General features: G+C 48.2%; 1 protein-coding gene across 2 annotated transcripts; it reads right to left on the bottom strand.

Moving 5' to 3' along the window:
• Positions 1-141: 141 nt before the first annotated feature.
• Positions 142-24,617, bottom strand: MFHAS1 (multifunctional ROCO family signaling regulator 1). Of its 2 annotated transcripts, XR_010622231.1 has the most exons (4): positions 21,515-24,617; positions 4,627-4,753; positions 2,982-3,410; positions 142-2,184 (listed from the first exon to the last, which is right to left on the bottom strand). XR_010622231.1 is itself a non-coding variant. In XM_065736709.1 (3 exons), exons 1-3 carry the CDS (start codon positions 24,615-24,617, stop codon positions 3,407-3,409), a joined length of 3,234 nt encoding a protein of 1,077 aa, XP_065592781.1. In that variant the 3' UTR covers positions 2,981-3,406. The 2 variants fall into 2 exon arrangements, 1 of the variants encoding a protein (XP_065592781.1); XM_065736709.1 differs by lacking the exon at positions 142-2,184 and having other exon boundaries at positions 2,981-3,410.
• Between the last annotated feature and the right edge of the window lie 2,000 nt (positions 24,618-26,617).

Here is a 26,617-nt window from a genome sequence, read left to right as displayed (position 1 = left end):
CCTGTAAAAGCCTGCTCCAGCACTCCTATGAGTAGCTCCATTGCATGTTCAAAAAAATCAAGGCTGTATTTAGCTCCAGACCACCCCAGAGTCAGGACCCAATGCTGTTACAGGAAGACAACCAAACAGCTAAGCTTCTCCTTGAGATTTAGATCACGTTTATTTTGTCGTTTTGGCGAGGATGTGTGGGTGTGGTGTGTGTACGTCTGGGCATGCATGTGTGTGTGTGCAGAGTCCTGCCCAGGTACATAGATTATGTGAATACCTGCAATTACAGTTCATTAACTGAGCCACAAAGTGCGTGGTGAGTGCTACACTGAGGCCTCGACTCTTCTTGTGCTTACTGCAGTGCAACATCTCCATCTCCCCACACCGCCCTTCCAAGGATGCCAGCCCAAGATCCCAAGCAAAGAGTAGAGCTGAGCTCCAGCATGCGGCTCTGCAGGAACGTTTCCACACCACTTAGTGAACTCCTAAAGAACATCTGCAGTCCCCTTTAACAAAGCCACATCTGTCCTCCACAGCAAAGGACCCCATTGCTCTGACAAACTTTAACCGGGTTAGAGGAACAAAGGAGAAACGGGAACAGGACAGGGACCCCATGTAAGCTCTAGTGCTACGGCACAGCCAAGCACGCCTGAGGATGCTACAAGGGAGAGGACGTGTGCTTCCACAGCCCCCAGTCTCATCCCTTTGATTTCAGAGGCCACAAGGCAGGGTAACCCCCAGTCTGATGTCTTTTTCTGTTCTGCTTTAAAGTTGAATTCCCCAAACTCAGAGCAGAGACAGAATGCAGAAAGAGGACTAGTCAAATCCATCTTGGCAGTGTAGCAGGCCAAACCCATCTTATTTCTATGTCCTTTTTTGCTTTTAGCAGAGTTAAAACAGAGTGACCCCACCTCCTAGGATCCTCTGCAGTTAGCAGAGGCCTCCAAGTACTCCTGCAAGCCCTAAGAGGAGCTAGATAAACAATATCACCCTTTGGGCTCTACCTCAACATATCTGGATGCTGCTTTGGGACATGTAATTTCTTCAGTGTTACACAGGTTCAGCAGAAGTTCAGCAGAAGGCGATGTTGCTATTGTGAGAGTTTCATTTGGACGGATGCATATTTCAATCCCATGTTTTGCTTCCACGTGTAACACAGTATACTCCAGGATGAGCTCCAGGTGCTGAAAGCCCTACAGCTCTGCTTTCAAATCATCATGAAATCAACTGGTCAGCAAGCAAGAGGTCTGCAAACCAATGATCAAAACCAGTACGTGGTTCTCTTGAGTGAAGTGAGGATCAAGTATCAGGAGATTCCTCTTCCGAAGGGGGTACAGTCATCGTCAGTTCCACAGGGAGACAACTGATGCCCCAGTCCTATCTGCCCTCTTCTTTCATTGTGCACTTGCTGTTAAGTCTGCAGGGTGCTCTGCAGAGTCCTTGGCCATTTCTAACAATAACTCTCAGAGCGAGGACAAAAGCAAAGTAGGAATACATGCTCTGAACTGGGTATCTCTGTTCTTAGAGCAGCATCTTTAAGCCCTCTTTCCTTAAGGCTTGACTCAAGAAAAATGACAGTTCCTTCAAACATACAGGGCACTCATCCCTGGGGCTCAGTGATGTTGTGAGGAGTCTAAGAGACAGGAGCTCAGCAAAGGGATGCTGTGTGCAGAGGATTCTAGGACACATCCTTAAAAGAGAGCTGCAGCAAAACCAAAAGGGCTAGCAGCTGCTTGGCGCTGTTTTCCTGCACAGATCTCTCATTTGGCAGTTGCAAAGGGGAGACACTTCTGAGCTGCATAGAAAATTAAATGGCTTTTGCATATAAAAAAAATACAGATGAAAACAGTTACTAAACAGTGGACGGATGAGTGATCCCAATTTCATATTAAATAACATAACTGATCTCCATGCTGCCATACTCCCAGCATTATGGCTTCAGTACATGGAACAGGCTGGGTGCCTGTAAAGGCCAGGTAACGCTGAGCTCCCGGTGAGGTGGCAGCAGGGCTGCAATCCCATGGAGCAGGCTGTAAGGTGTCTGCTCTGTCCTCTTGCCCCTTTAGCACTCCTGAATCCCACATCAGCTGGGCGCACTGGGAAGCTGATTCCTTGTCTGGAAAAGGACTCCAGTTGGTGGTATCTTTGCAACATGGATTCCATGCAACAGCTTGGCAATAAATCACTGTTTTCTTCCTACAGAGGATGGAAAGAGAGGTGAGTAGCAGCAAAGACAGGAAGAGAAGCCCTCCCAGCATAAGAAGTGACTGTAGACAATGCTCTAACATAGTTTCTAACTATATTGGATTCTCCACGTTTCACAGGCAACAAAACTTGGGACATGGAAGTTTCCTAGCACTATTCTGAGCACCATTTGGAGAGATCTCGCCTCCTTCCTGCCAGCACAGGCAATCTGTAGTGAGTTCAGCTATAGCAATACAAAAGCACAATCATTAATGTTTCTCACTGGCGCAATAAAGGTTTAAAAGCCCATTGCTGGAGGTGGCAGGTTGACACATGAAGGCTGAGCCCAGGCTCCCTCCTGGCTGGAATGATACTCCAAAAAGATAGCAAGCTGACTGAGCTGTGAGCTTTTCTTTGTCCGCTTTCCATGCTGAAGTTAGGAACAATGGCTTTCTTCTTTACACCTGGGCCCCACGGTTTCCCACTAGAACAGATTCTGCTCCGCATTTTCCAATGTTAAGCTCCTGACAAAGGGGCTATTTACAGCCAGGCTGATGTTTTAAGGACCAGAATTCAGGAGAATGTCACAGCAGGTCCCAACTTGCCTGCTCTTCCAACACATCCTTACCACCGTGTGGCAGAACATACGCGACCACGTAAGGCAGAAAACATTTCCCAGGCTGCTTCTCCTCCTGCACTGCAGGCTATGACCAGAGCCTGTTGTGTGGGACACAGCCCAGTGCTTTAAAGGCTTCACAGAACCAACCCCCCTTTCCCACAAAGCCTTGGCCAACTGCCACAAAACTCACTTGTCCAGGAACAAATCCAGGGAATTCTGCTACAGCTCATTTCAAGAGACTTTCCTCCAAGCAGGTCTGAATTAAATGGTATCAAGAACATTTTTACATTCATCATGAGATCCCAACGAGTTTCAACACGCAATCAATGGGTCCACAGAATCCTGTCCCCAGTGCTTTTCTTCTGGCCGGCAGCCCTGCCATCTGCAGCAATTGCTTTGCTTCATGTCTCGTTGTCATCCCCAGCTTGCAGGTGACCATGTCCACTCCAGCCATGAAGCCTCCACCTGTGAACTGCCCCTGCCCCGTGGCATCTCAGAGTCCCAAATTACCACCGATCCCTGTCAGCATGCAACTCCACAACTGGAGATGGGAGCACTGTAGAGCATCAGCCACATTCCTCCCGGTGGAAAACCTTTGGCACCAGTACTGATGATTTATCTGAAGAAGGAAAGAAAAGAGAAACAGTGATGAAGCAAGAGCAGCAGGGTTCATAATCCTTGTGATTAATAACCTACAACACAATTTTCTCTAAACTGCTAAGTAAGGAGAGCACTTAAAAAATAAGACAGGCCATTTTGAGAACACAAGTTTCCTGCCAGCACACAGACTGTGAAACTGGGACATGGCTGTTAAGACACTGTGGAGGTCAGAATGGAGGACGGGGCTGGGAAGGGGGGACAAGCACATAGGCATGAATGTGACAGCACAGTATAACAAACACTGCAACCTGGGGTTAGAAGCATGCTGTGCCAAGCACACACACAGGAGGACCAGCAGCACAAGCAGTTGTGGCTCAGGATCAGAGCAGCTACATTCTTTCCTGCCCCAAGCAGGCACTTCAGGATTCATTAACACAAAGTTCAACAGTCATCTATCACCCAAGCTGCTCTCAAGCAGAAGAGCTTATTTTGAGCTACCGAGCAGCGAGAACAGCATCCAAAGTAATTTCAGGTGCTAAGGTAAAAGCAAGTGGCATCCACATGCAGCACAGTGCCAACTACCTACAAGATACCTAGCTTGCTCCTCAATGCTACCTGCCAAATTTCCTTGTACCACAAAGGACAACTAGTGCACAGCCCCACACCTAGAACAGGCAGCCCCATGCACTATCACAGGCTAAGGACCACCTGGCTTTGACATGTTCCCCACCAGATTCCAACACAAGCTAGCAGCACATCTTCACAGTGATGAAAGGCTGAGCTGAAGTAGAAGAAACTGATGGGACAGAAGGAAAAATACTCTACCCAAAGAGAACAGCACAACACAGTGGTGGTACCTCCATCCTTAGCAATCGTTATCATCATCTCTCACCCATGCAAGATCCTGAGCAACCTGACCCATCTGTGAGGGTGGCTCTGCTTGGAGCAGGGGGTGGACAGAGACCTCCAGAGATTCCTTTCTACCTAAACTTATGCATGATGCTATTATCTGCTGATCTGTCGTGTCTTGCATCTGCCACAACACAGCTCAGGGAACACCTCGACCCACTTTGCTTTGACTCTCCTCCTTTGAGCAGGCTGCCTACATCCACACATAATTAGAACTGTCCCTGAGCTGCAGAACTGCTACCTTCCAAAAATGCTTAGTGAGGACATATATTACACAGGCTTTCTGATATGTACTGAGAGGAGTGGGGGCTGCTTTCAGGGCTCACTTGGAACAAGGGCTGATCACAGTAGGAGTGGGGGGGTAAACCAAGGCAACATTAACTCGCTCGCTGCCGTTCTTGGGACAGATGATCTCCGTCAGTCCCTCTGGTCTCGGCTGACTCAGCAGTTCTCCTGTGAATAAAGCAAGAGAGTAAGAACAAGGCAAGTTTTTGCACATCCTTTTAGCATGCTCTTCTCCCCATGCAAACATCCACAGTCAATGCAAGTAAGCGCTACATGAGGGCTCCCTGCTCCTGCAACCCCAGCACGTCTCATCCACGTAACCATGGTGAACGTCCTGATGATTACTGCCTGGAGACATACTGCTCCTCAGAAAAGTAACATCTGCCATCTTTCCTGTGTCTGCTTTAAATCATCACACAGACCTGGGAGCTCCTTGGGGATTCACAGCAACTATGTGGAGCCTAATGAGATGGAAGTTTTTAGGAGTAGGTGTTTTAATTAGGCTTTGGGGGCAGATGGGATCCAGAAGTCTACCTACAAGCTGCACGCAAGGGAAGATGCTGACCTGTAGCATCAGCAGGATAATTAGTAGACAGATCAAGCTACAGATATAAGTCTTACTGTTCATCTCTGCATACTACAGCCATCCACACCCACAAAAAAGCATCTGTCCCTCACTTCAAGCAGAAGGTTGCTACAAGGGCCATGCCAAGACCACCTTCTTTGGTACAAGCCAGAAAACAGATGGTATAGGAGTACCCACAGAGACTGTTTTTTGCATCACTTTGGTATTTTGCCTCTAATAAATTCTAAGGAGGACCTCAAACCAGTGTGCCTGACCTTTTTTAAACACTAGATATCTCCCACTCTATTCCCAAACCCTAGCCATTGTGCCTACCCAATTGTTGGCTTCAGCACTGCAAATTCTGAGCTGTCCCTCTTAGAGGTACCCAGGAGCTGGAGAGATCCTGCTGTCCTGTCATGGCTGAGCAGCCAGTGTGCCCCTTCCAGCTTCCAGATTCATATCTAAAAGCAAAGTCAAAATAGGCAATAGGATTCCCTTCTCCCTGGGCACAGCTGCTGTGGGATTGCTATTGCTCCCTGCCAGGGCTCTGAGCTAGCCCATACCCTGCTGAGCTTGCAAATCCTGGCTCCTTGCTGTCAGCTGCTCCCTCATGGAGACGATACCAGCCCTGTGAATCAGGAGCAGCAGGGGTTCCTCACAGCACGTGTTATTCCTCTCCTGAATGAGCTACGTCAGCTCTGCTGTCCCAGTGCCAAGCTGGCACCCTTGCAGCATGTAGTCCAGGGCAGAACACAGGTTCTTGGACTTCCCTACTGTAAAATGCACTTATAACAAACCCTTCTGCTGTTAAACAAAGAACAGCAGAAAAATGGCTTCAAGTGTCTAGCCTTGACTGCCTGGTATCCTAGGAAAAGCAGAAGAAAAGTCAAGCTTCCATGAATGACTGCCCAACCTGTGCACAGCAGTACACTACCAATCAGCCTGACCATTCCTGAAACCCTCGAAATGCCACTCTTCCTCACACTGGTTCTCTTCCTACTTTTGTGAAAAAGCAGATCTGAAAAACCTTGTTTATCCCAGTGGGTTCAGAAGACACTGCTTGGTACTGTCAAAGCAGTGAAGAGGGTTTGGCAGCAAACAGACACAGCCCTTCTGGAGGGACAGCCCACCTTTGGGATCAGCAGATTAGGTTTAGCCTCCAGTCTGGAAGCTGAAATCACATTTGGTTTGATTTCCTACCCTCCTCGCACACCCACACTCAAACCTGAAGCGGCAGAGAAGCTTTTAAGCCACCAAGACACATCTCCCAAAACAGATGAATCGTGACAGTATTTGCAATTCAAAGTTAAACCTACAAGGCAGCGTCCTCAATTATGAGCTGTCGCATGTTGAAAGCAGTGACGTGCTTCACCAAGTATGCACACCACAGGGATCCGTGTCCGGTGCCTCCCAGGTTTCCAGCCCCAGGTAGACTTCCCAGCTGCAGTTTTGCTAACAGTACTGAAAACACCAGCTTTGAAACATGAGTCATGAAATCATACACCATTATGTGCTTTGAAGGCAGGGCTAATATCCATTAGATCTTAAACCAGAGGAGTGAAGTAAGACTGTCTGCTTATGCCTTTGTTCCCATTTTTGTCTCCCCACTTGAAGAATCCTTAGAGGGAGAATTCTCATGCAGAAGAGATTGCTGCAGTGTAAAATAGATGCCTGGTTTGCATGCAGACCTCTCCCCACAGCTCTTCAATCAAGTGTCCTCTTCTTCACAGCCTTACCTTCCCCTGTAGATTGCCACTGAGGCCACTGTGAACCTAAGCACTTGACCTCATGCTCAAGCAATTTTCAGCAGTGAGCCCGAGATCAAACGAAGTACTGCACTGATACAAAGGAAAAAAACTAAATCCTTGGCATGTGGTGGTGTTTGCTTGGTTTAACTTATGTATAACTGTACCTAGAGCAGTCCATGCCTGCGGCACTTGCTCTGCCCCTACATACAGACTAAGCAGTCTGTATTTTGATTGCACACTCCTCCAAGCGTGTGTCACAAATTTTGCTGAAAAGTACAGTTCTGCCTCTCCACTATGAAAGGTTGCCCTGCAACAGCACAGACACAGACTTGTGCTGGATACCTGGGTCAATCCAATGTCTGCAGACAGGTGTGGATAACTGCCTGCACCAGAGAGCAGTCATGTATCGTCAGACAAGGAACACATTTCTATGGCTATATTTGCTTCCTGTGTTCCTGGTGTACAGCTTTTGGTCAGATGCAGAGTCAGGTCCATTATTCTTTCTGTCTTCAAGCTGTGATTTGGGTTGAGATGCCTTTTTCAGAGCCCTTGCCAGCAATCAGACCATGCATGCTGCAAAGCACACTTCCCTGGCCTGTAGGAAACACCCATGAAATGCCAGATACCCATGACGGATCAGAGAGACACTGACTGTAAGAAACTAAAGCACTTGCAGCAGTGTTCAGTTGCTCCATGCTGGCAGACAGACAAGCCCAGCTGTAAGCCTACTTGGCTGTCAAACAGACAGAAGGGTTTTGCATAAAGGAAGGAAAATCCCACCCAGGCCTTTTGCTTTCTGCTGCATTTTCTACACGACTCCCATTGTCATGGTGTCCTTGGTGGCACAAGGTTCCCTGTCCACACATCAATGATCTACAGCAAGGGCATAGGGCTGAGAGACTTTGCTGCAGTCTGCCAGGCCATCTCCTTTCTCTTAGAGCTATCAGGAGAATACATTTGCACAGTACCAGCCCAATGGTATTTCCATGGTGTCAGTCATGATCAGGGACAACAAGCAAGCAGTGGACAAGCAGGATCCTAGCCCTGGCTGCATGCTGCTGCTCACATCCTTCTCTCTCTTGGGATCTTGATATATCAGTCATGCTTCACAACAGGAACACGGACTTACTCCTACATCCTGTCCAGCCTTGTCACCACTCCCTCACTCCATCCCATGCCCCCAAACTGCTGCAATCATATACTTGGCTTTGTAGCTCTACCACTCTTGCTTTCATACCCAAATCCCTTTTCTGTGCCGAAGGCTTTCAGCTACAAGGGTGGCAGAAGGTTCTGGGTCATCCCTTCAGAGAATTACAGAATAAAACACTCCAATAGTTTCTGCAGACCAAAGCCCATCCCACACTTGGTATCTTACTGCAGCCAGATGGCACAGTTCACAAGAGAGCCCCAGGTCCTGGGGCACACTGAGGTGTGACTTGGACTCGCGTACAGTCCTGCCCCTTTCATCCACACAGCCACAGAGAGGTTAGGCTGGAAAAGCTGTAGGTTCTCTGCTTATTAGTTCCTTGGGGTTCAACACCTGAAACATTTACACATTGTGACCAAACCTATCAGAGGACCGGCTGAATAGCCACAGGCACAATTTCCCCCTGTGCTATAAGCCCAAGCATTACACTCACATCCTGGGACTCTGCAGCTCCACAAACGATGAGAAATCTGTGAGCCATCTTAGCAGCAGGAAGAAGGAGATGGTGTCTCATAGCAATCCTGCTACTATTCCATGCCATTTAAATCTCATCTGCACCACTCTTGGCTTGGATGAAATGAATAAGCTGCTTCCTGCAAATGCTGCTCTGCAGCACGCATATTTATTTTCAAGGATTGCGCTCTAAAAAGCACTGCTCTCTGTTGGTATGAATTTTTAATGTATGCCTTAAAGCACTGTCTACATCTGAAGCACAAAAATAGAAAGTTAGAACTCTGCACTATCCTTCATATATTTCCAGGGCCCTAAGCAACCTTATCTGCCTTTTGGGGCTGGCCCTGCTTGGGGGGTGCACAGAGACCTCCAAGTGAGGACTTAATTATCTTCTCCCTTGCTTTTCAGACAGGACCATTGAGATGCAGAACCACCACACGCAAGGCCAGAGAGCCCCAGGTCCAGTGCAGAGGCCATGACCTGCTCAGCTCAGACCCCAGCACTGCCCTCGTTCACATCACCCATGCTGCTCCTCACATCCAAGAAGCCCCGAGACTGCCACCCTGGAAGGAAGCTGCCAAAGGGCAGGTGCTCTGCAAGGCCTGCCTGAAAGCCAGCTTGGTGACACACACAGAAAGACATCCTCCCTGAATACGACAGCCTCCAGGTTTAGCCATAAACTTGGTCATACAGATACTAGCTTAGTCACAGGAACACCAAACACCCCCTCCTTTCCAATTCGTGAGTCAGCTGGCAGTTAACCCCTCACTGTCACAGCAGAAGAAGACACTGACACCACTCAGTGGTTGCAAAAGCTCTGGGGAAGCATCTGACACTGGACTGAGTATCTCTGGGTGGAGAGCTTGGGCAGAAGGCATTTCAGATGCTCAACTCAGCAGCTAAAGGAGGGCAACTATTCAAAATGCAAATCTGCATTTCATTTACATCTCAGCGATTTCCCTGACATGAGTTATTTGAGCTCAGCTCTACTAATGCTAATAAAATTTGGAAAACTTTATGTTTGTCTCAAAACATCATTTAATAACATTTTCCTCAGGCTTACATAAATTATAGCTAGAAATGAAACTCAACTAAAATCAAAAAGCAACATTTCCAAAAACAGACGATTTCACACTTCCCATCTCCATATTCACAAACCAGAACAGAGGCAGCAGTAGTAAATAATCAAAATAACTCCTGAGACCTCTGTCTTGACAGAGAAGTTGTGAAGGTTTGGACCCTTCTCTAACTTATGATGGTATGAAACAAACAGCTCAGAAGTGCATAATGCCTAAGCCAGTGCAGGTAGCTGTTAATGTGGCTCCACGACACAGTAACACCTCTTCTTTCTGCAGCTCACAGCACACTGGGCATAGAGAAATTTCATGGAGTTGCACTGCCATCTCATTAACAGATGGTCAAAAGCAGAGAAGGCTGAATTTTTACATGAACATGACACACTTTCTCTGTTTTGATCTGTTATACTGCATCTGTTTCAGATAGTATTTCAGCATAAGTACCCTCCCTTGTCCAGCTTCACTGTCCCCTGTCCTGTCAGGCACTCAGCCTTTGCATTTTCCAGTGCAAACGGGCATGAGGAAGCAAACAGCCCCTGCTCATGAAAGCAAACACTGGAGAAAGATGGCAACAGGGAACAAATAAATAGGACAGTAAAAAAGGGTCAGAAAAATGAGCGTGGGTGGGTGCTGGGGAAAAGCTGAAACAGAAAATGAAAAATCCTCCAAATTGCTGAGTATTTTGCCACGCTTTTAATATCTGCCCTAAAAAGCATTCTGAAATCAGTGGGCTGCAACACAGCTCTTTTAGATGACTGCAGTACAAAGCCATGAAAAATTGATTTGCTTCATTAACATTTTAGGACCTTATTAGCTGGAACGAAATTGACTGTCAAGGCATTTTAAGGGCGAGTCACAGTATAACGAGCTCAGTGAGAATTATCTTCATCCCAAAATAGAAGGAGGTCTGTTACTGAGTAACCAAGCCCAAAATCTACCTTTTGGTTATTTTTAATTCCACCCCTTTGACCATAACTGGGCACTTTCTTGTCCTGCCAAGGCAGGGACCAGCTGGAGAGAAAGCTGCCAACTGCACCAGTCTGGCTGTACTCATCCAGTGACAGCAGGGCTGCGCACACAGCAGCCACCTGAATACCAGACACTGCAGCTTCAGACAGTACAAATGGACAGTACCCACCAGCTACAACCCTACCTTTTGAAAGAAGTAATCCCAAAGCTATTACACTTCCAGCACAGAAGAGATGTTGAGCTTTCTCCTCCATCCAGATGATCAGAATGTGGCAGGCCCCACTGAAGGAAAAAATGGAGTCTAAAAAAGCTCTCAAAGTCCTTACTTTGATGAGCAAAGCAAAGAGGCAAAATTCTCCCAAGTTTGCAGGGAATTATCAGGATTGGTCAGTATCTTGCTACAGCTAGAGAATCTGAAAGCACCTTAACCAACAGTCTCTGCTGAAATATAGAAGAGTGTGGAAGCTTTTTGATCTTTGAACCTTGGATTTGGGTCACAACACATTAAAAGCTGGCAACATGAAAAGCCAGCTCCTGGAAGTGACCAAAGAGGTGTGAGGCTTACCAGACTCTATCCTATGAACTGCTAGCAAGTGATAAGGCAGGAGGAAGTCCCAGTCTGACCACCTGCTAAACACAGAGGAGAATGAAGCAAGCATTAAGATGCCTTCCTTGGGCAGAAGCTAGCCAAAGGCTGGGAGGAGTTAAAACAAAACAAAACCAAAACACACACAGAAAACGTGTGTACCTGTGCTTCCCAACAGTTTTTCCTGAGTTTAAATAAACTTCTCCCAGGCAAAAGTAATTTGGCACCATTGGTTGCTCTTCTTGCCTTAAGGGCCATTCCAAGGCTACAGTTTGTTCAGTAAAACGAATTGGATGGAGCAGTTTTTTTTAAACCTGCATGGCAAGCATTCACTTCCAGATCATGTAAGGTGAGATGCACACACAAAACTCTAGAATGCTCTCTGCATATCATTCACCAGAAAAAAAAAACAGGGAGCCCACTTATGCAAAGGAGCAAATTCCTTCACCAGCATTCAACTGGTTTAAGGAGCACTGTTTAATCAGCTTAAATCCCATTCAGGCTTACATCAAATAGGTATTTTACCTGTTAATTGAACCAACTCACACTCATCCCTTAAAGATGAAAGGGAAGCCCCATTTCAGTCTATTAAGAAGCCACTTTACTTTGGAATTTAATCTATGCACATACATCACAGGATTTATTCTAGACGCGCGCTCAATTTGAGCAAAACGTCATCTTGCTGCTTTTTCTACAGTCACCCTGTTTCTCCTGGTTAATAACTATCATCACACTGCAAACTGAAGGCAGGTATGGCTTCAGCTGAGTAGGTACCGTTTGATTCAAAGTACTTCTATTATTAACAAAGTTGCTGGTTTTGAAGTCAGAGCAAGCAGCTAAATTTGCACTGCTCAGTGGTCAAGAACAAAGCTCTGTCTGTCCTTTTACTAGTAGGAGCTTTACAAAATCTTTTCTTCTTGTCCTCTTTTCCAGAATAGATGAGGATTAATCTTTTAAATCTTTTTTCTTCTTCATTTTTTTTTTCAGTGAAACCCCAGTATTCCCAATCATTTGACCTTTTTTTTTTTTCTCTGAACATTCTTGTTCCCTAATATCCAAACTAGTGAAACTAATAGTTATAAATCAAGGCAATAACTCACTTTTGCTTGCAAGCACACTTCCCCTATGGGAAACTGCTTATTTATGGACAACATTGCAGATTGTTTTACTATCTTTGTTGAAAGCAATTCTTGGCCCTTTTATTCTGCCACTGGAACGCCTTCCAAAATGAGAAGTCATGCGAGTTCAGAAACAATAGCCTTGCTGCTTAACTCCTGCAGAGTTCATCACCTGCTAAATGCCATCTGGTCTTGGGTTCTCAGTGTCCCCAAATAATGCACAGCATCCTTCTTTCCTGCTTAAAAATCACTTCTCCCATAGCAGCCGTTTGCCACTGAACTGGGAGAGAGCCTTGGGAGCTGAAAGGAACTCATCAGTCTCCCAGGGGAACATTTCACCCCTCCAGCATCTCCTCTACCATCCTGCATCTCCCCAGGGGCTGCATGCTCTGCAGTGGGGCTCCAGGACAGGGCTTCAGCAAGCTTCAGGGCTGCTCAGAAGCAACGAGTTACCTTAGAGCGCTTTCCACAAAGCAGTAGCACAGCCAAAGATGCAAATCTACCACATACAAAATCACACAACGTACTGTTTTAAGAAAAACAAGGAGCAGGCCCCCTCTTGGCTCAAGCCAAAGGAGAGTGCAAGCCAGACAAGATTTGAAAGAACCTTTCTCTCTACTACCCACAAAAGTGTGTCCTGTAAGGAAAAAATGCAAACAAAATACAGTCACACTGATGTTCCTATTTACATACCTAAAAATTTTGCAAGCTTTGTGCCCCACATTTTTGGGCTTCCCTAGCACCTTCCTGGCAGCCAGAAGTGCCCGTGCCCCTTCTCCACGATCTCATCATTCCTGTCCGTCTCTCATCCTTCATCTCTCATCTTTCTGCACTTTTCTTAAACATACAACTAGGAGAACAGCTCTTCAAGCGAGGCAGGCTTTATTAAAAATGACTGCCAAATGAAAAATGAGTTTTAAATCCTTTTGTAACAACGACCGGATTAACTGCATCATGCAGCATTATGCAATGGGGGATAAAGGAGTACACTAGCAAGCAGAAGTGCTGCAGTTCTCACTCAGCTCGCAGCCCAGCACTCACCTGCACTGCTTGGATGGCCACAGGAGCAGAACCACATGCAAGGTTTGCAGACAAGAGGCTGTTTTCTGACACAGCCTTCTACTAGAGGTGCTGTTTCAGAGCAAAACTGCAGTTTTTGAAGGGGGGCACACCTCAATATACAACAGCGTGCAGTGCCAAAAAATGCCAGCCCTGTGCTCAGAGCCAGCCCATTGTGTTACCCAAAGCGCAGCTTCAGGCAACTGCTCTCACCGTACCTGGTTCAACCCAAGGGTTTTTATTTTCTAAAAATCAGCTCCCAGTGTGGATCACTAACTTGCAGCATCGCCTTGCCTTGTTTGGCAACCTTAACGTTGTGTTTAGCTTCACTGCAGGCAGTCCAAAAAGCGCATGTGTGCATGTACATTATGCGCTAGGCTCTCTTCTTGCTGTAGATGAAAGATGTGATTTATTTTGAAGGAGTAAAAGGGACAAGTTAAAAATAGCAAGCAACTTCAAAAGCTTCATAGTAGCTTTCTGCTACAAAAAAGAAGCTAGGGATAACAACTTTTTTCAAGACCCAAAGGAAGGATCTCAAAGTTTCCTTTCATCCAGAAAACTCTTTGGCTATGCTTTTGAAGGACAAACGTATCACTTGAGAAGAGACCTACATAAGATTCAATTCCTGATCATTTGTTCAGCCTGAAGAAGAGAAGGCTCCATGGAGATCTGATAACGGCCTGTCAGCTTCTATAGAGGGGCTATGAAAGAAGGGGACAGACTCTTTAGCAGGGTTTGTTGTGACAGGACAAGGGGAAAAGAGGTGGTGGATGCCCCATCCCTGAAGGACCCTCAAGATTAGGCTGGATGGGGCTCTGAGCAACCTGATGTAGCTGTAGGTGGTCCTGTTCATTGCAGAAGAGTTGGTTTAAATGGCCTTTTAGGGTCCCTTCCAACTCAAATGATTATTTGATTCTACAATGTATTTCAGCATCTTTCCCTAGGAGGCTCCAAGCTGACCACAGCAGCCATTCACCCACATAAGCATCAGTGAGGATCTTCCCAAAATCCAATGATGATCATCTCAGAGTTTGAAGGACTTTCTCTGGGCGTATGCATATTCCACTGTGAAACAACAAGCTTCTCACTTACTAAAGTTGGCATAAAAAGAACAACCACCACTAATGCAAGATGATCACAGGCTTCACCAGTTTGAGTGAGAGCCCTTGTCCAATGCTTACAAAATCAGGTGCAAAGAACTGACTGCAGCCGTCAATGAGGTCAAAGCACATGAGTGTCATTCCCCATGTAATGTGCTCACAAAGTCAAGGAATTGGGATGCCTTAAGTGCCAGAGGGAGACTTATCTCAACTCACTGGATATTCTGCACAGCTGGCTACTAGAAGCTTAAAAGAATTGCGAAGACTTGACACTGCAGCATACCCGTGTTACTTCACAGGGATGGATTTCTTTTAAGTCACCATTTAGTGCCCAACCAAAGCAAATGTAAGCAGTTCCACAGTAAAAATAACAGTGACTGGAAAACGTAATGTCAGATCACAAGGAGAAGCTCTTTTTGATCAATTCCCTGAATTTAGCCACTTTGATAATCCTGAGTCATTTGGCCACAAGGGTTTTCCATATCCAGCCAGCGCATCATTATCTCAAACAAGAGTGTCAAAATCTCAAAACAAACAAACAAGAACACAAAACAAAACAAAGTATTCAGAAGGAAGATCCAGAGAAATGCAGAGGGAGCTGAAATTTGCCTGTTTGTGTAACATGGTGAAGTAGGGCTGGTGCTGGCTGCAGGCTGCCGACCCTGGAAACCTGCCACAAAGCAGGTTGGCACACACAGCCTTGACCAGCACAAAGTTGCACTTTAAAACCACTTTGAGACCAGGAACCATTCCCCATTGAGCTACGGCACCACATAGCTTTTGCTCAGTCTGAAACCAGCTTGTCTGGATGCACAATTCTTCACGCCCCTAGGCAACTCCTGGGTGAGTCTGCCAACTGCAAAGTATCTTCCAGCCCACAAATCCATACCTGCCAGCAGCTCTGCCAGCTCCTCAGTATCTCCTCTGCTCTGGCTCCTCTGGTCCCCACCACTACTAAAGACCCCTGCTAAGGGTGGGACTCTGTTTGCCACCCTCCACTTCACAGAGAAGAGGTTGAGGAATTACAAAAAGAAGGGGATACATCATTGTTGTCACTACCCTATGTTAGATTCAGACAAACTCCCAGCTGCTCAGCCCTTTAAGGAAAAACAAATGTGTCGGATATCAATACCTTGAATCATTCCGTACTACAGACTGCAGTAGGTACAGTTGTATTTCACTGTTGAGGACATAATCCCACAATGTTTAGCAGACAGTGAAGCTATTTTCCCCTGTAATGTAATAGACAAGGAGGATATGCATAGGAACTAGTGAGCTATGGACAGCATTTACAGACATGAAAACAGCATGGAGGGCAGAAAAACATGAACATTAGGATGGTCAGCATGAGATGACTGCTTTCACAAAAGGACTATTCCTAGCTACAGGATCAATGATAACCAAACTCCTTCCCAAACTATGCAAGCATCACCTCCACGTCATCACGTGGAAAAAAGAGGTGGGTCAGAACAGGGTCTGAGATGAAGTTTTGCTTGCTCTGAAGGTTACTTGTTCCTACAATACTTGTGGGAAGAAACTGGGGAAAAAAAATAATCTGCAGTCAGGGTTATGCATTAAACCACAACCAACGCAAACAGCTCAGTGCAATCATGGCCTCCATCCACTGGCAACAAGCAAGCTGCCCCTGACCATGGCACCTGTGAGTGCACACATTGATGCCACTGACAGCTTTAGCATGACCAGACCATGCAGGTCTGAGCTGCAGCCAGGAAAATACCACAAGTACAGTACGACCTCAGCCTGATGCAGCAGAATCTCAAAGTCACTGCAGCTCAACATCCCAAATGAAATCCAATTGCTGCCACTGGGTTCTGCAAGCAGGCAGCATGTGTTTCTACTTTTGGTAATTCTGCCACTGACACAGAGCTTTTCATTAAGTACATTTTCTCTCCTGGCAAATGGCTTTCAAGAGCCAAACAACTAGCCTGTGCTACCATTAACAGATCACTAATTAGCAAGTAGCATGTAAGGCTGCCCACAGCTACCTGCTCAAAGCTGCAAATACAACAAGACACAGCACTGTGCAGAATTAACTACCAGACAGATTTAGCCATATTCCACATTTAAACTGATTTTTGCTTTTTTCAGAGCTTTATGCCTAAGTCAAGTAAGGTGCATGACACCAAGCAACAAAGATTCAAGGCTGGCAGTCTCCCACCATCATCTTCTGAGTGGCAAAAGGACCTTGCAACATACTTGCACATTAGAGCTTTCCTGTCAAAGGCACAGACTTCCAATAGCTTCTTAAATATGGAAAGCTGACATCACACAAGGATTCGTGTCAGAAGATGAAAACTGTAGCCTTTTATAAAGGTATTATGTTCTGCAGCATTTTTATCACACATGTGAAACACACACGATAGGACATGACCAAAGTCTCACGGGAAAAGTTCCCAGTTTTATGTGTTTTGTTTTCACTGAAAGTGCATGCAGATAGCAGGAACTAAAGCACATTTGAGGATATCTGTGCATGGAGCACAAACCAACTGACTCTGGGAAGGAGAAAACCTGCAGTAGTATTTTATCTGAGCAATCACAATGCCTACAGTCAGTTACTTTTAAACAGTTCTCTTGCAGTCGCACAAAGAATCATTTGGTACTGAGCACCTCTCTTACAGGTCATTTCCTGCAAAGTGGAATTTCAGTAACTGAAAGAAAAAAAAAAAAGTGGAACAAAAAACTAATGCATTGAAGACCAAAACATCTGTATTTCTACACTAACCAAACCAAACCATAGATGCACACACAGAAACCTGGCATTTCTCTGGCTCCCTGATGGCAGGTCCAAGTCCAGAGGTGACTCTCCACTGGAATGAAGTAGGACCAGATGAGCAATTAAGGAACAAACAGCCTGGGGGGAAGCTTTGCTAAGTGAGATGCCCATTTGAACCACCAACCAATTTTCCTAGGCTTTGAGATCTGGAGATACAAATTAGAAGATCTGACCATATATTGAACATCATTCTTGTAACAACACATCAAGCCAACAGAAGCTTGTAACCTTGTTTCCTTCATTATAGGCCCGTTTTCCTCCTGACTCACGGGATCCTGCTCAGCTTTCTCCAGCCATGCAGATAACCAGTGTCCAGTACTCGCACTGTGCTGGGCACCTTTTAGAGGAGTTGTAATAACCCCAAAATAATGAAGAATCTGATTTGAAAATAAGGAAAAACAAAACAAAAAAACAACTCTACCCTCAAACAGATGAGAAAAGGCTGCTACATGCTAACATCAGGCAAAAAAAAAAAAAAAGCCAGCTGCTTATAATTTAATTAAAAGAACAATTAGATACATGACAAGAATCTTTCATTTGAAGGCTGTTCAAACTTGGGAGCAGCTTCTGACCCTTTCTGAGAAAACCAGTCCCACCTGTTCCCTTTCCACCTTATGCAGGACTCTACAGCATGACAAAGAGAAATCTTGCCATCTCCTGACTCCATCCCAGCCACCATGGAAATTCATGCTTCCTTTTTACTCTGATGCAAGAATGGCAGAGCTGAGATTTGTGATCTCCCAGGCCTCAGGACAAGCTGGGAGCACTAGCTGGAAATAACTCCCCAGAAAAGAACTGGGGTCTTGGTAAACACCACATTGGATGTAAGTCAGTAATGCCCTGTCACTAAGAAAACTGATGGTGCTCTAGGTCGCACTAGGCAAAGCATTACCAGCAGGACAGGATCCTTCTCCCCTGCTCAGCACCAGTGAGGCTGCACCCAGAGTGCTGGGTCCATTTCTGGGCCCCAGTACTGGAGAGACATGGGCATACTGGAAGGAGTCCAACAAAGGGTCATAAACGTGATGAAGGGACTGAAGTGTCTTTCCTATTAGGAAAGGCTGAGAGGATCACACACAGTATATTTGCCCTTAACTTTCCAATTGCTGGCACATTTTCATCTGTGAAAACTCGATCATTCTGTCTTGCTTAAAACAGTACCTTGTCAGTTTTCTATAGCAAACACAGCTCTTGGCTTTCTTTTAAACTATGTTCATACAGGCAACTTGCTCTATTTCCTCTGTTTCCAGCAACAGGCAGGAAAAAAGCAAGTCACTGGTCAAACAGAATTGCTTCTCCACTATAAAGGGCAGCAAAATATATAACAATACCTTGTGCAGAGCACAGCTCAGAAGAACATGAGGTAAGTTCTCACAGTCCATCCTTCACCTACCACCACCAACCATCCAAAAGCCCTCTGCTCCAGGAACATCAAATCACGCACAAAATCAAAGCATTTCACAGAGTCTCTGACAATCCAACCACAGTCTCATGTCAGCATGGCAAACAATTTTATTTGGTCAGTACATGTAGGGATTTGTCCTCTTTAGCCTGGAAAAGATGCTTTTATTTATATGTACTGCAAACATAAAGGGGAAAAAAAAACCCACCCAAACATTCAGCACAGCACTTACTGGTTGAGCAGATGACTGCAGCCTCCAAGCACACACATTCCAACTCAGATGCCAATTCGGTTACTGATTCACCCAACTACAAAGCCGTTTGAAACAAGAAAGCTTCCTTAAAAGGATTCTGGTGGGTCTTTTTTAGATCATTTTTATTCACTGCTTGTTTGCAATAAGCCTTCAGAAGACCAAATTCAGGATCTTGATTCTTATTAACCATTACTGTTCACACTAGACTGTTCTTAAAGGATTTCTGTGTATTAAACAATGAAAACGTGCATAAGCAGATTTGGAGCAGAAGCAAGCATTAACACTCAACTCTTGAAAAGGCAAGTCCCCTCTTGGAAGGGGATTCCAACAAAAATGTTGGATGGCCAAAAATGTGCCAACGATTTCATGAATGATGACACAGACTGCACAAGCAGACACAGCCAGACTACGCTTCCAATTTTGAGCACAAATTTGGCACTGTCTCCTCTGAAATATTTCCCTTATAAAGGTCAACAGGCTGCAAAGCAGTTCTTCAGTGAAGTCCTAAAAAGACCACAGCCCTACTTAAGAATTAGCAGCATTGTAATTGCCAGGATTTCCACTGCAAGAGCTTGGAAAGAAACAGACATCTCTATTGCTGCATGTTACCCTGAAACCATTTCCTTCCCACATGTTGTCACAAGTGACACCAACCGTGACATGCTCACATGAGAACACTATGACTTTAAATATTCACACCTCCTGTTCAACAAAATTGGGAAAAAAAGCCCCTCTGCTCCACAATTCACACAGAGATGGTAAGCACCCTCTTATTCACTGAGCTTATATGCAGCAAAGATTATTTTGTATCAAATGCAGACTATACCCTTCCAAATGGTTGGGGGTTGCATTTTTCACTCAACCCAAGTCATAGCTGGGCTCCATTTAAATAACATTCAAGCAGACAAGCAGGTTTCTCATTTAATTGCAGCTCCACAGGGTCAGAAAAGATCAGTTGTGGAACACACACGCAGGTAAATGATGCGTGACTGCAGGTCTGATTTCATCAAAAGCTGAATCTTCAATACCCACACTAACACCCAAATGTACTGTTTGCTCTCTCAGCTGTTTTTTTTAGTATTTTTTTTCTTTCTTTTTCTGAAAGCAGATCACATTGCCCTGAGCATGTCAGCAGCACGATAGATCATGGGAATATAACTTCCCAATTCACATAGCCAGGGATCCCCTCACCCTTAGTCCAATGCTCCTTACAGAAGAAAGCACATTTAGAAGATGAAACCAGCTAACAAAACAAATACAAATATCTAAACACACCTTATTACTGTAGATGTCCTAGAATGGGTGGTCCAGAGAGGCTGTGGATGCCCCATCCCTGGAGGCATTCAAGGCAAAGCTGGATGTGACTCTGGGCAGCCTGCTCTAGTGGTTGGTGGCCTTGCCCATGGCAAAGGGTTGAAACTAGATGATCTTCAAGGACTTATTCAACTCAGGGCATTCTATGATTACAGGGAAGTTGGACTAGATAACCTTTAAAGGCCCATTCCAACTCAAATGATTCTGTGACTCTGATTCACATTGCCTATGAACCCATTCAGCATCGCTGCTTGCTTTAACTTAGCACATACTCCAATTCCCTCACAATTTCAGGTTACCTGCAAATAAAGAATGCTTCAATGCACTTCCAGCATGGGGAGGGGGGGGACAACAGGGAGCTGTATAAAAATGCATGCTTCTGGAGCACTACTTACAGCTCAGAGTGGATATTCATTTCAAACAGATACACACATCAGTAAACCCCAAAGCAAACCCAGAGGAGCAGGAGGACACAGAATGCATATGCACAAAGTAAAACAGATGCTACTGGAAAACAGTGCTGATAAAATCATGAGTTTATATGCAAAAGATTTAAAAAGCACCATGGCTAGTCACATGTCAGAGGAGAGAGATTATGGTTTTTTTTATTAGAAGAAGGGAGAGGGAGGAAGGAAAGAACAAACAGCATTTATTTATTAAGGAATATTAGCTCCCAAATGCAGAGTTTCCAGGTGGGAGACCTAAACAAAGAAGATGGAGCATCCTCCTCTTTGCAGGGAGGAGCGCCTCTGCTAGAGTCAGTCTAAAAAAGAGGGCATTACAGGGGGCTACAAAGCTCAGCATGGCCACTGCATACCAGCAGGAGCTTTCCTGCACTCAGCCGAATGCTTTTGGTTGGGAGTAGGGACACCAAGGTGCTGTTAGGTATCTCTGTGTTTACAAACAGCTCCAAACAAAGGAAGCTGTGGGGTAAAGGACTTAGGAAAAAATGTCAAGCCGTTCAAGGAAGTGAGTATCAACACAGGATAGGGCCTTCCCAATGACGGATGACTTCTGCTTAGGACAAGAACCTGAAAAGCAGAGAAACAAGGCCTGGGCAAAGGGGAATGTAACATTCCCCCATCTCAGAATAGGATTATTTTAAGCCTATTTCCTTGGAGCTACCCTAATATTTTCTCCTATGACTCAATTTAACAGGAAAGGGAGACAAGGAGGAGAGAGGGTGGGATAAGAAAAGATCAAGCTCACATAGACATGACAGAATCCCCTCAGAGAAGGGGCAAAGCCCCAGAAGGGGTGACAGGCAAGCTGGGTTGTGCCTTACCTGGAAAACTGTGTGGGTTGGGTGACCCTCTTTTAAGGCACTTTGAACAGAGGACGTGCACAGTGTAGTACAGGCCCGGCCATTCCTGGAGCAGGACATTCAGTTCTTCCACTAAGGGAGTAATAGCTTGCCAAGCTGTCCAGATATTCGGTAGGGATGCGTGGCTAGCAATAGACAGTGTGTCTGGCTGCAGGGCTCCCCAGGCAGGCCTGTACCTCACCACCACCGGCACCTTTCCCCGGTACGCATAGATCTGGTATTTGCCATCTGAGCGTTGAACCACATGGCTGTTGATCTGGACGCTGTAGCGTGCAAACAAGCCCGGTGGGAAAATGAAGGGAAAGCTGTACTCAATCTGCAGCTGCTCGACCACAAATGACTGGCCACTCAGATTGGCACCATTGATCCATGCCTCTGCATGGGGCACCTCATTCTTCACGTAGCAGGGAAACTTGTACCAAGCGGCAGCCCCATTTAGAGGCTTGGATTTGGGTTTGTTGACACAATAACAGAGCCCCATCTTCTCCAGCAGCTCCAGGATGAGCTGCAGGTCCTCCCGGCTCTGAACATGGGGCTTGAGGAGAAGGCGGATAACGTGGGCAGGGAGGAGGCCATGCAGCAAGAAGCCCTCCACGTAATGATGGAGCTGAGTGGCCTTCAGCTCATCAACGTGGGCGTCACCGAGCAGTTTCTGGAGCAGCACAGTGGCATCCCGCTGGCAGAAAACATTGAGGATGTCGATGAGTCGCGGCAGGTTGTGGAACACGTACTCCCGCAGTGTGAGGTGCTCCTCAAAGTAGAGCAGCTTCCCGCTCTCATGAAGGTAGGACAGGGCACTCTGGAGCCGGTCCTCCGTCAGGCCTGCCTGCAAGCCCAGTCGGGCAGAGTCCCACCAGCTCAGCCACAGCTGCTGAGCCTGCGGCTGGAAGTGCAGCTCCTCCAGTACCTGCCAGGATTTGGGCAACACCCGGTGCAGGTTTGGGAAGATATCACGGTGCTCGGCCACCGAGAGGAGCTTGTCCCGCAGGCGACGCACCTGGCAGTGGTCCAAGCAGCTGAAAGGCAGCACAGGAGAGAGGATCTGAGGCCGGTGGTTGAGAAGGTACTGAAACTGGGCTTTTTTCCGTCTCAAGTTCTTGTCTGAGACCCCATAAAAGGCAGTGTGAGGGCTGGAGCAGCGCAGGTCAAAGTCCTGACCCAGAGCCTCATCTACCTGCTGGACAAGGCTCTGGAGGCCCTCAGCATCCCTCTTTTCTTGCTGGGCAATCTGGTGATGAATGTCCAGGCACTTCTCCTCCAGCTCCCGCTCAGCGCAGAGGTCAGCATGGGTTCCCACCATGCACACCACAGCGTGGGGCACCTTAGAACCCAGCCAGTGCAAGAAATAGCCCACGGAGGGATAGAAGTGCTGAGGGACGTAGGCACTCAGATTTACCACCAGCACATAGAGCGCACCGGGAGAAAGAAAGAAGGACTGGATCACATCGTAGCTTGGGTCCCCTGCCAGCTCATACACAATGAATGTCAGGCCCCTCTCTGCATCTGCAGTCCAGTCCATCACCTCAATGCCCTTGCTGCCGGACAGCCGCAGTCCTGACAAAACCTGGGAAGCATCTGGAGGCAGTGAAGGCGCAGGGCACGGCCTTTCTCTTTTCCCTTGGTGGGATGGCAAGTGAGAACGTATGTCCCGCTGCTCAGAAGCACCCTCAGGGATAGGGCAGCACCCCACAGCTCTCCCACTGTCCTGCTGCTGCCCAGAACACCCTCGGGACTGAGCATTCCCTCCTTCCAGGCTTCCTGCATCCTCCTTCTGCCCATCCTCCTCCATCAGGCATCGTCTCAGCAGGGTCTTACCAGCGTCCTTCAGCCCCATGAGGACCAGCTTGAGGCGGGGTTTGAGGGCAGGCTGGGAGTGGGCCAGCTCCTGCTGGTAGGCTGCAATGTAGGGGATGCCTTTCATGCAGACCTCATAGGGGGGCTGAATGAGGGGGTTGTCTTTGATCTTCCACAGGGTGACACGAGAGAGCTGTCCAAAGCCCTCGGGCAGGATGGCAATCTGGTTGCCTTGCAGGACCAACTCTTCTAGGTTGTGCAGGAGCACGATGGAGTCAGGCAGGTAGCGGATGCGGTTGTTGTCCAGCCAGAGGGTGCGCAACTGGCGGAGTTGGCAGAGGTGAGGAGGCAGCACAGCAAGCTGGTTGCGGCTCAGGTAGAGCTCCTCCAGCCCTGGCAGTGCAAGGATAGCACCGGGGAACTCACCCAGCAGATTGGAAGAGAGGTTCAGCATCTTGAGCCGCTGCAGACCACTGAAGCCAGCGGGAAGAGTCCGCAGCTGGTTGCCATCTAGCATGAGGCTCTCCAGGGCGCCCAGCTGGCAGAGGCCCTCGGGCAGGGCAGCCAGGCCCGTGCCGCTAAGCCAGAGAATCTTGAGGTGGCGCAGGGCGGCGATGCCCTCGGGCAGGGCCCCCAGGTGCCGGTTGCCCGAGCAGTCGAGCTCTTCCAGGGCAGCAAGCTCCAGCAGCGGAGCGGGGAAGCAGGGCAGCAGGTTGTGGTCGATGTCGAGGGCACGGAGATGCCGCAGGCAGCCCAGGCCCTCGGGCAGGCAGCGCAGGCGGTTGAAGCTGAGGTCGAGCTCCTCGAGGCGGGCAAGGTCGGCCAGGCGGGGCGGCAGGCCGGGGCTCTCAGCGCCCAGCTCGTTGTGGCTGAGGCTCAGCTTGCGCAGGCCCTGCAGCCCCGCAAGCGCCCTGCCGTCGCCCAGGCCCCGCAGCCGGTTGTGGCTGAGGTCCAGCTCTGCCAGGCGGCCCAGGTGCCGCAGGGCGGCGGCGGGCAGGCGGCACAGCCGGTTGCGCCGCAGGCTGAGCACCCGCAGCCCGCTCAGGGCGGCGCCCACCTCCTCGGGCAGCTCCTCCAGCCCCCGCCCGCTCAGGTTCAGCGCTTCCAGCTCTCCCAGCGGCGGGCGGCGGGCCGCGGGAGGCGGCGGCCCCCCCGGAGGCCCTTCGTCCGGCTCCGGCTCGGGCTCGCCGGGGCCGCCCCCCAGCTTCCGAGCACGCAGGGCGGCGTCGCGCCACAGCCGCGCCGCCTTCGGGGGCTCCGTCTGCGCCATGGCCGGGGAGCGGGCCCCGCGCCGCCCGCCCTACCTGCCGCCGCCGCCGCCGCTGCTGCTCGCCATGGGCGCGGCCGGGGCTCGGGGCGAACCGCGGCTCCGCGCCGGCACCGCCAACCGCACCGCCCTGCGCACGTAGCCGCCGCCGCCCCGCCGGGGGCGGGACACGGGCACGGCCCGCCTGTAGGGCAGCCCCCGCCGAGAGCGGCGCCGAGGGGAGCCGCGTGTGTCACCTCCTCCCGAGGGGCGGCGGCGGTTGGGCTGAGGAACGCGGCTTTGCGTTGTGCCGCCGGTGCGTGCGGCACCCCCGCAGCGAGCGGGGGACGGCTGTTAAGCCCGGCAGCCGGCGTGAACCTGCCCTTCCGTTAGCGTGCCGTGGAGGGCCGGCAGCCCTGCGGTTACTCAGAGCAACTCCGCCACCTTCCTGCCGGGCTTTGTTCCCTCGACCGCCTGCATCTGGCCACATCGTCAACACCGCGCTAAATCACCGCATTTACCCACTGCTACAGCCGCGCGTCGCAAAGCTGCAGGCTCGGTGGCCATCTTTCCCGTCGGTGACAAGCTGGAGCAAAGCCGTTTCTTCAGGTGCTCTGAGTCCTAGCAAATCTTCGCCGTGTTCAATTTTTTTTGAGCATGGAGTCATCCTGAAAAGGGAAAAAATGGGGGTGTTGGCTGGCAAAGCTAAACACAGGATGCAAAGGGTGGGGAGGAAAGTCCACGGGGGCAGGGAGGAAGTGTGGATACAGGCAGGTAAGATCCAGCACCAGGCTGGGTTTTGGAGCTGCCCAAAGCATCACTGGTGATCCTGGGGCACCTTTTGGCACTGAGACTGCCACTCAGCTTTGAAGGAACAGCTCTGCAGAGACACCATGATCTGGGATGCCCTTCCCATCCTTCCCCGTGCGCTGGTATCAGATCCTGTTGCTGAGAAACACAGGTACTTTGTGGCCTCTCACGGCATTGTCCCAGTCAGAGCTGTTTTCTAGGCTTGTCCTTGTTTATTTTCAGAGCATCCTTGCATCCTGACAGCATGTTTTTATTTAGGCTAACTCAGATTTTGTGCCTTTGTTTTTCCTGAAGATCACTGAGGAAGCAGGCTCCCTGTGCACACCAGGAGCTGCTTCCCCACTTCAGAAATAAACATTCAGTTCCCCTTGAAAAGAGAGCAATGCTCCTCTTCATCAGCTTGCCCAATTGCTCTTATGATACCAGGCTCATGACTTGGTTTCCTGCTATAAAAATAACATTTTTCAATCAAGATGATGCTTCTAGGAAGCAAGATCTTTGCAGGGAAAAGCTACTCTGGCAAGTGTGATCCAGGATGCCTGTCTGCATCCGTTCACTTCCCCTGAGGACAGCTGGACAGAACCCTCCACCAGGAATGCTTCAAGATAAAAAAAAAAAAAAAAAAAAAGGGTGAGAAGCAGCTTTTCGCTGCTACTAGTGGCATGCTGGAATCCCATTAAACATAAGCACCAGCATGCTAAGTGCAGGTTTTGATGTTGTTTCCTATTCCTTGGAGCTTAAAAACAGCCAGAAAGTATCCCAAGACTCTCTTCTAGCTGTCACCAGCTGGGGCTGAAGGGGAGGTGGCTGTTAAGTGGCTAGCAGTGATTTGAAGCGTTTTATTAAAAGCAGAGAGCAAAAGGAAGAAATCCTCTTTTAGTGAACTCCATTAGATACATCAGAATTGCATTTGGAGTTAATCATTTTTAAGAGGGGCCCTGGAAAGCCCTATTGATGGGGTTTAGTCGTTCAGCTGAAGTCAGAGGTGCCCCACTTCACTGAGATCTGTCTGTAACACACACACCCCTCCTGGGTCAGATACAAAAGACTGCGCCGTCAAAGCTACCTTAGAGCCCAGTTCTGGGCTTTGCTGACAAATGAAGACCAGGGCAAGATGAAGGCTATGGGAATCGTGTGCTCCTCCTGCCGGCGGAGCGATGAACAGGCCTCAGGCTGAGGGCACAGAAAACGGGAGCTCAGGAGAAACGACGCCT

Source organism: Cyrtonyx montezumae, unplaced genomic scaffold (assembly GCF_038088225.1).
Source record: "Cyrtonyx montezumae isolate F1298 unplaced genomic scaffold, pur_monq_1.0 scaffold_2, whole genome shotgun sequence".
In the NCBI taxonomy this organism is placed as follows: domain Eukaryota; kingdom Metazoa; phylum Chordata; class Aves; order Galliformes; family Odontophoridae; genus Cyrtonyx; species Cyrtonyx montezumae.
Note: the sequence above shows the minus strand (reverse complement) of the source record. Positions and strands in the feature narration are given on the sequence as shown.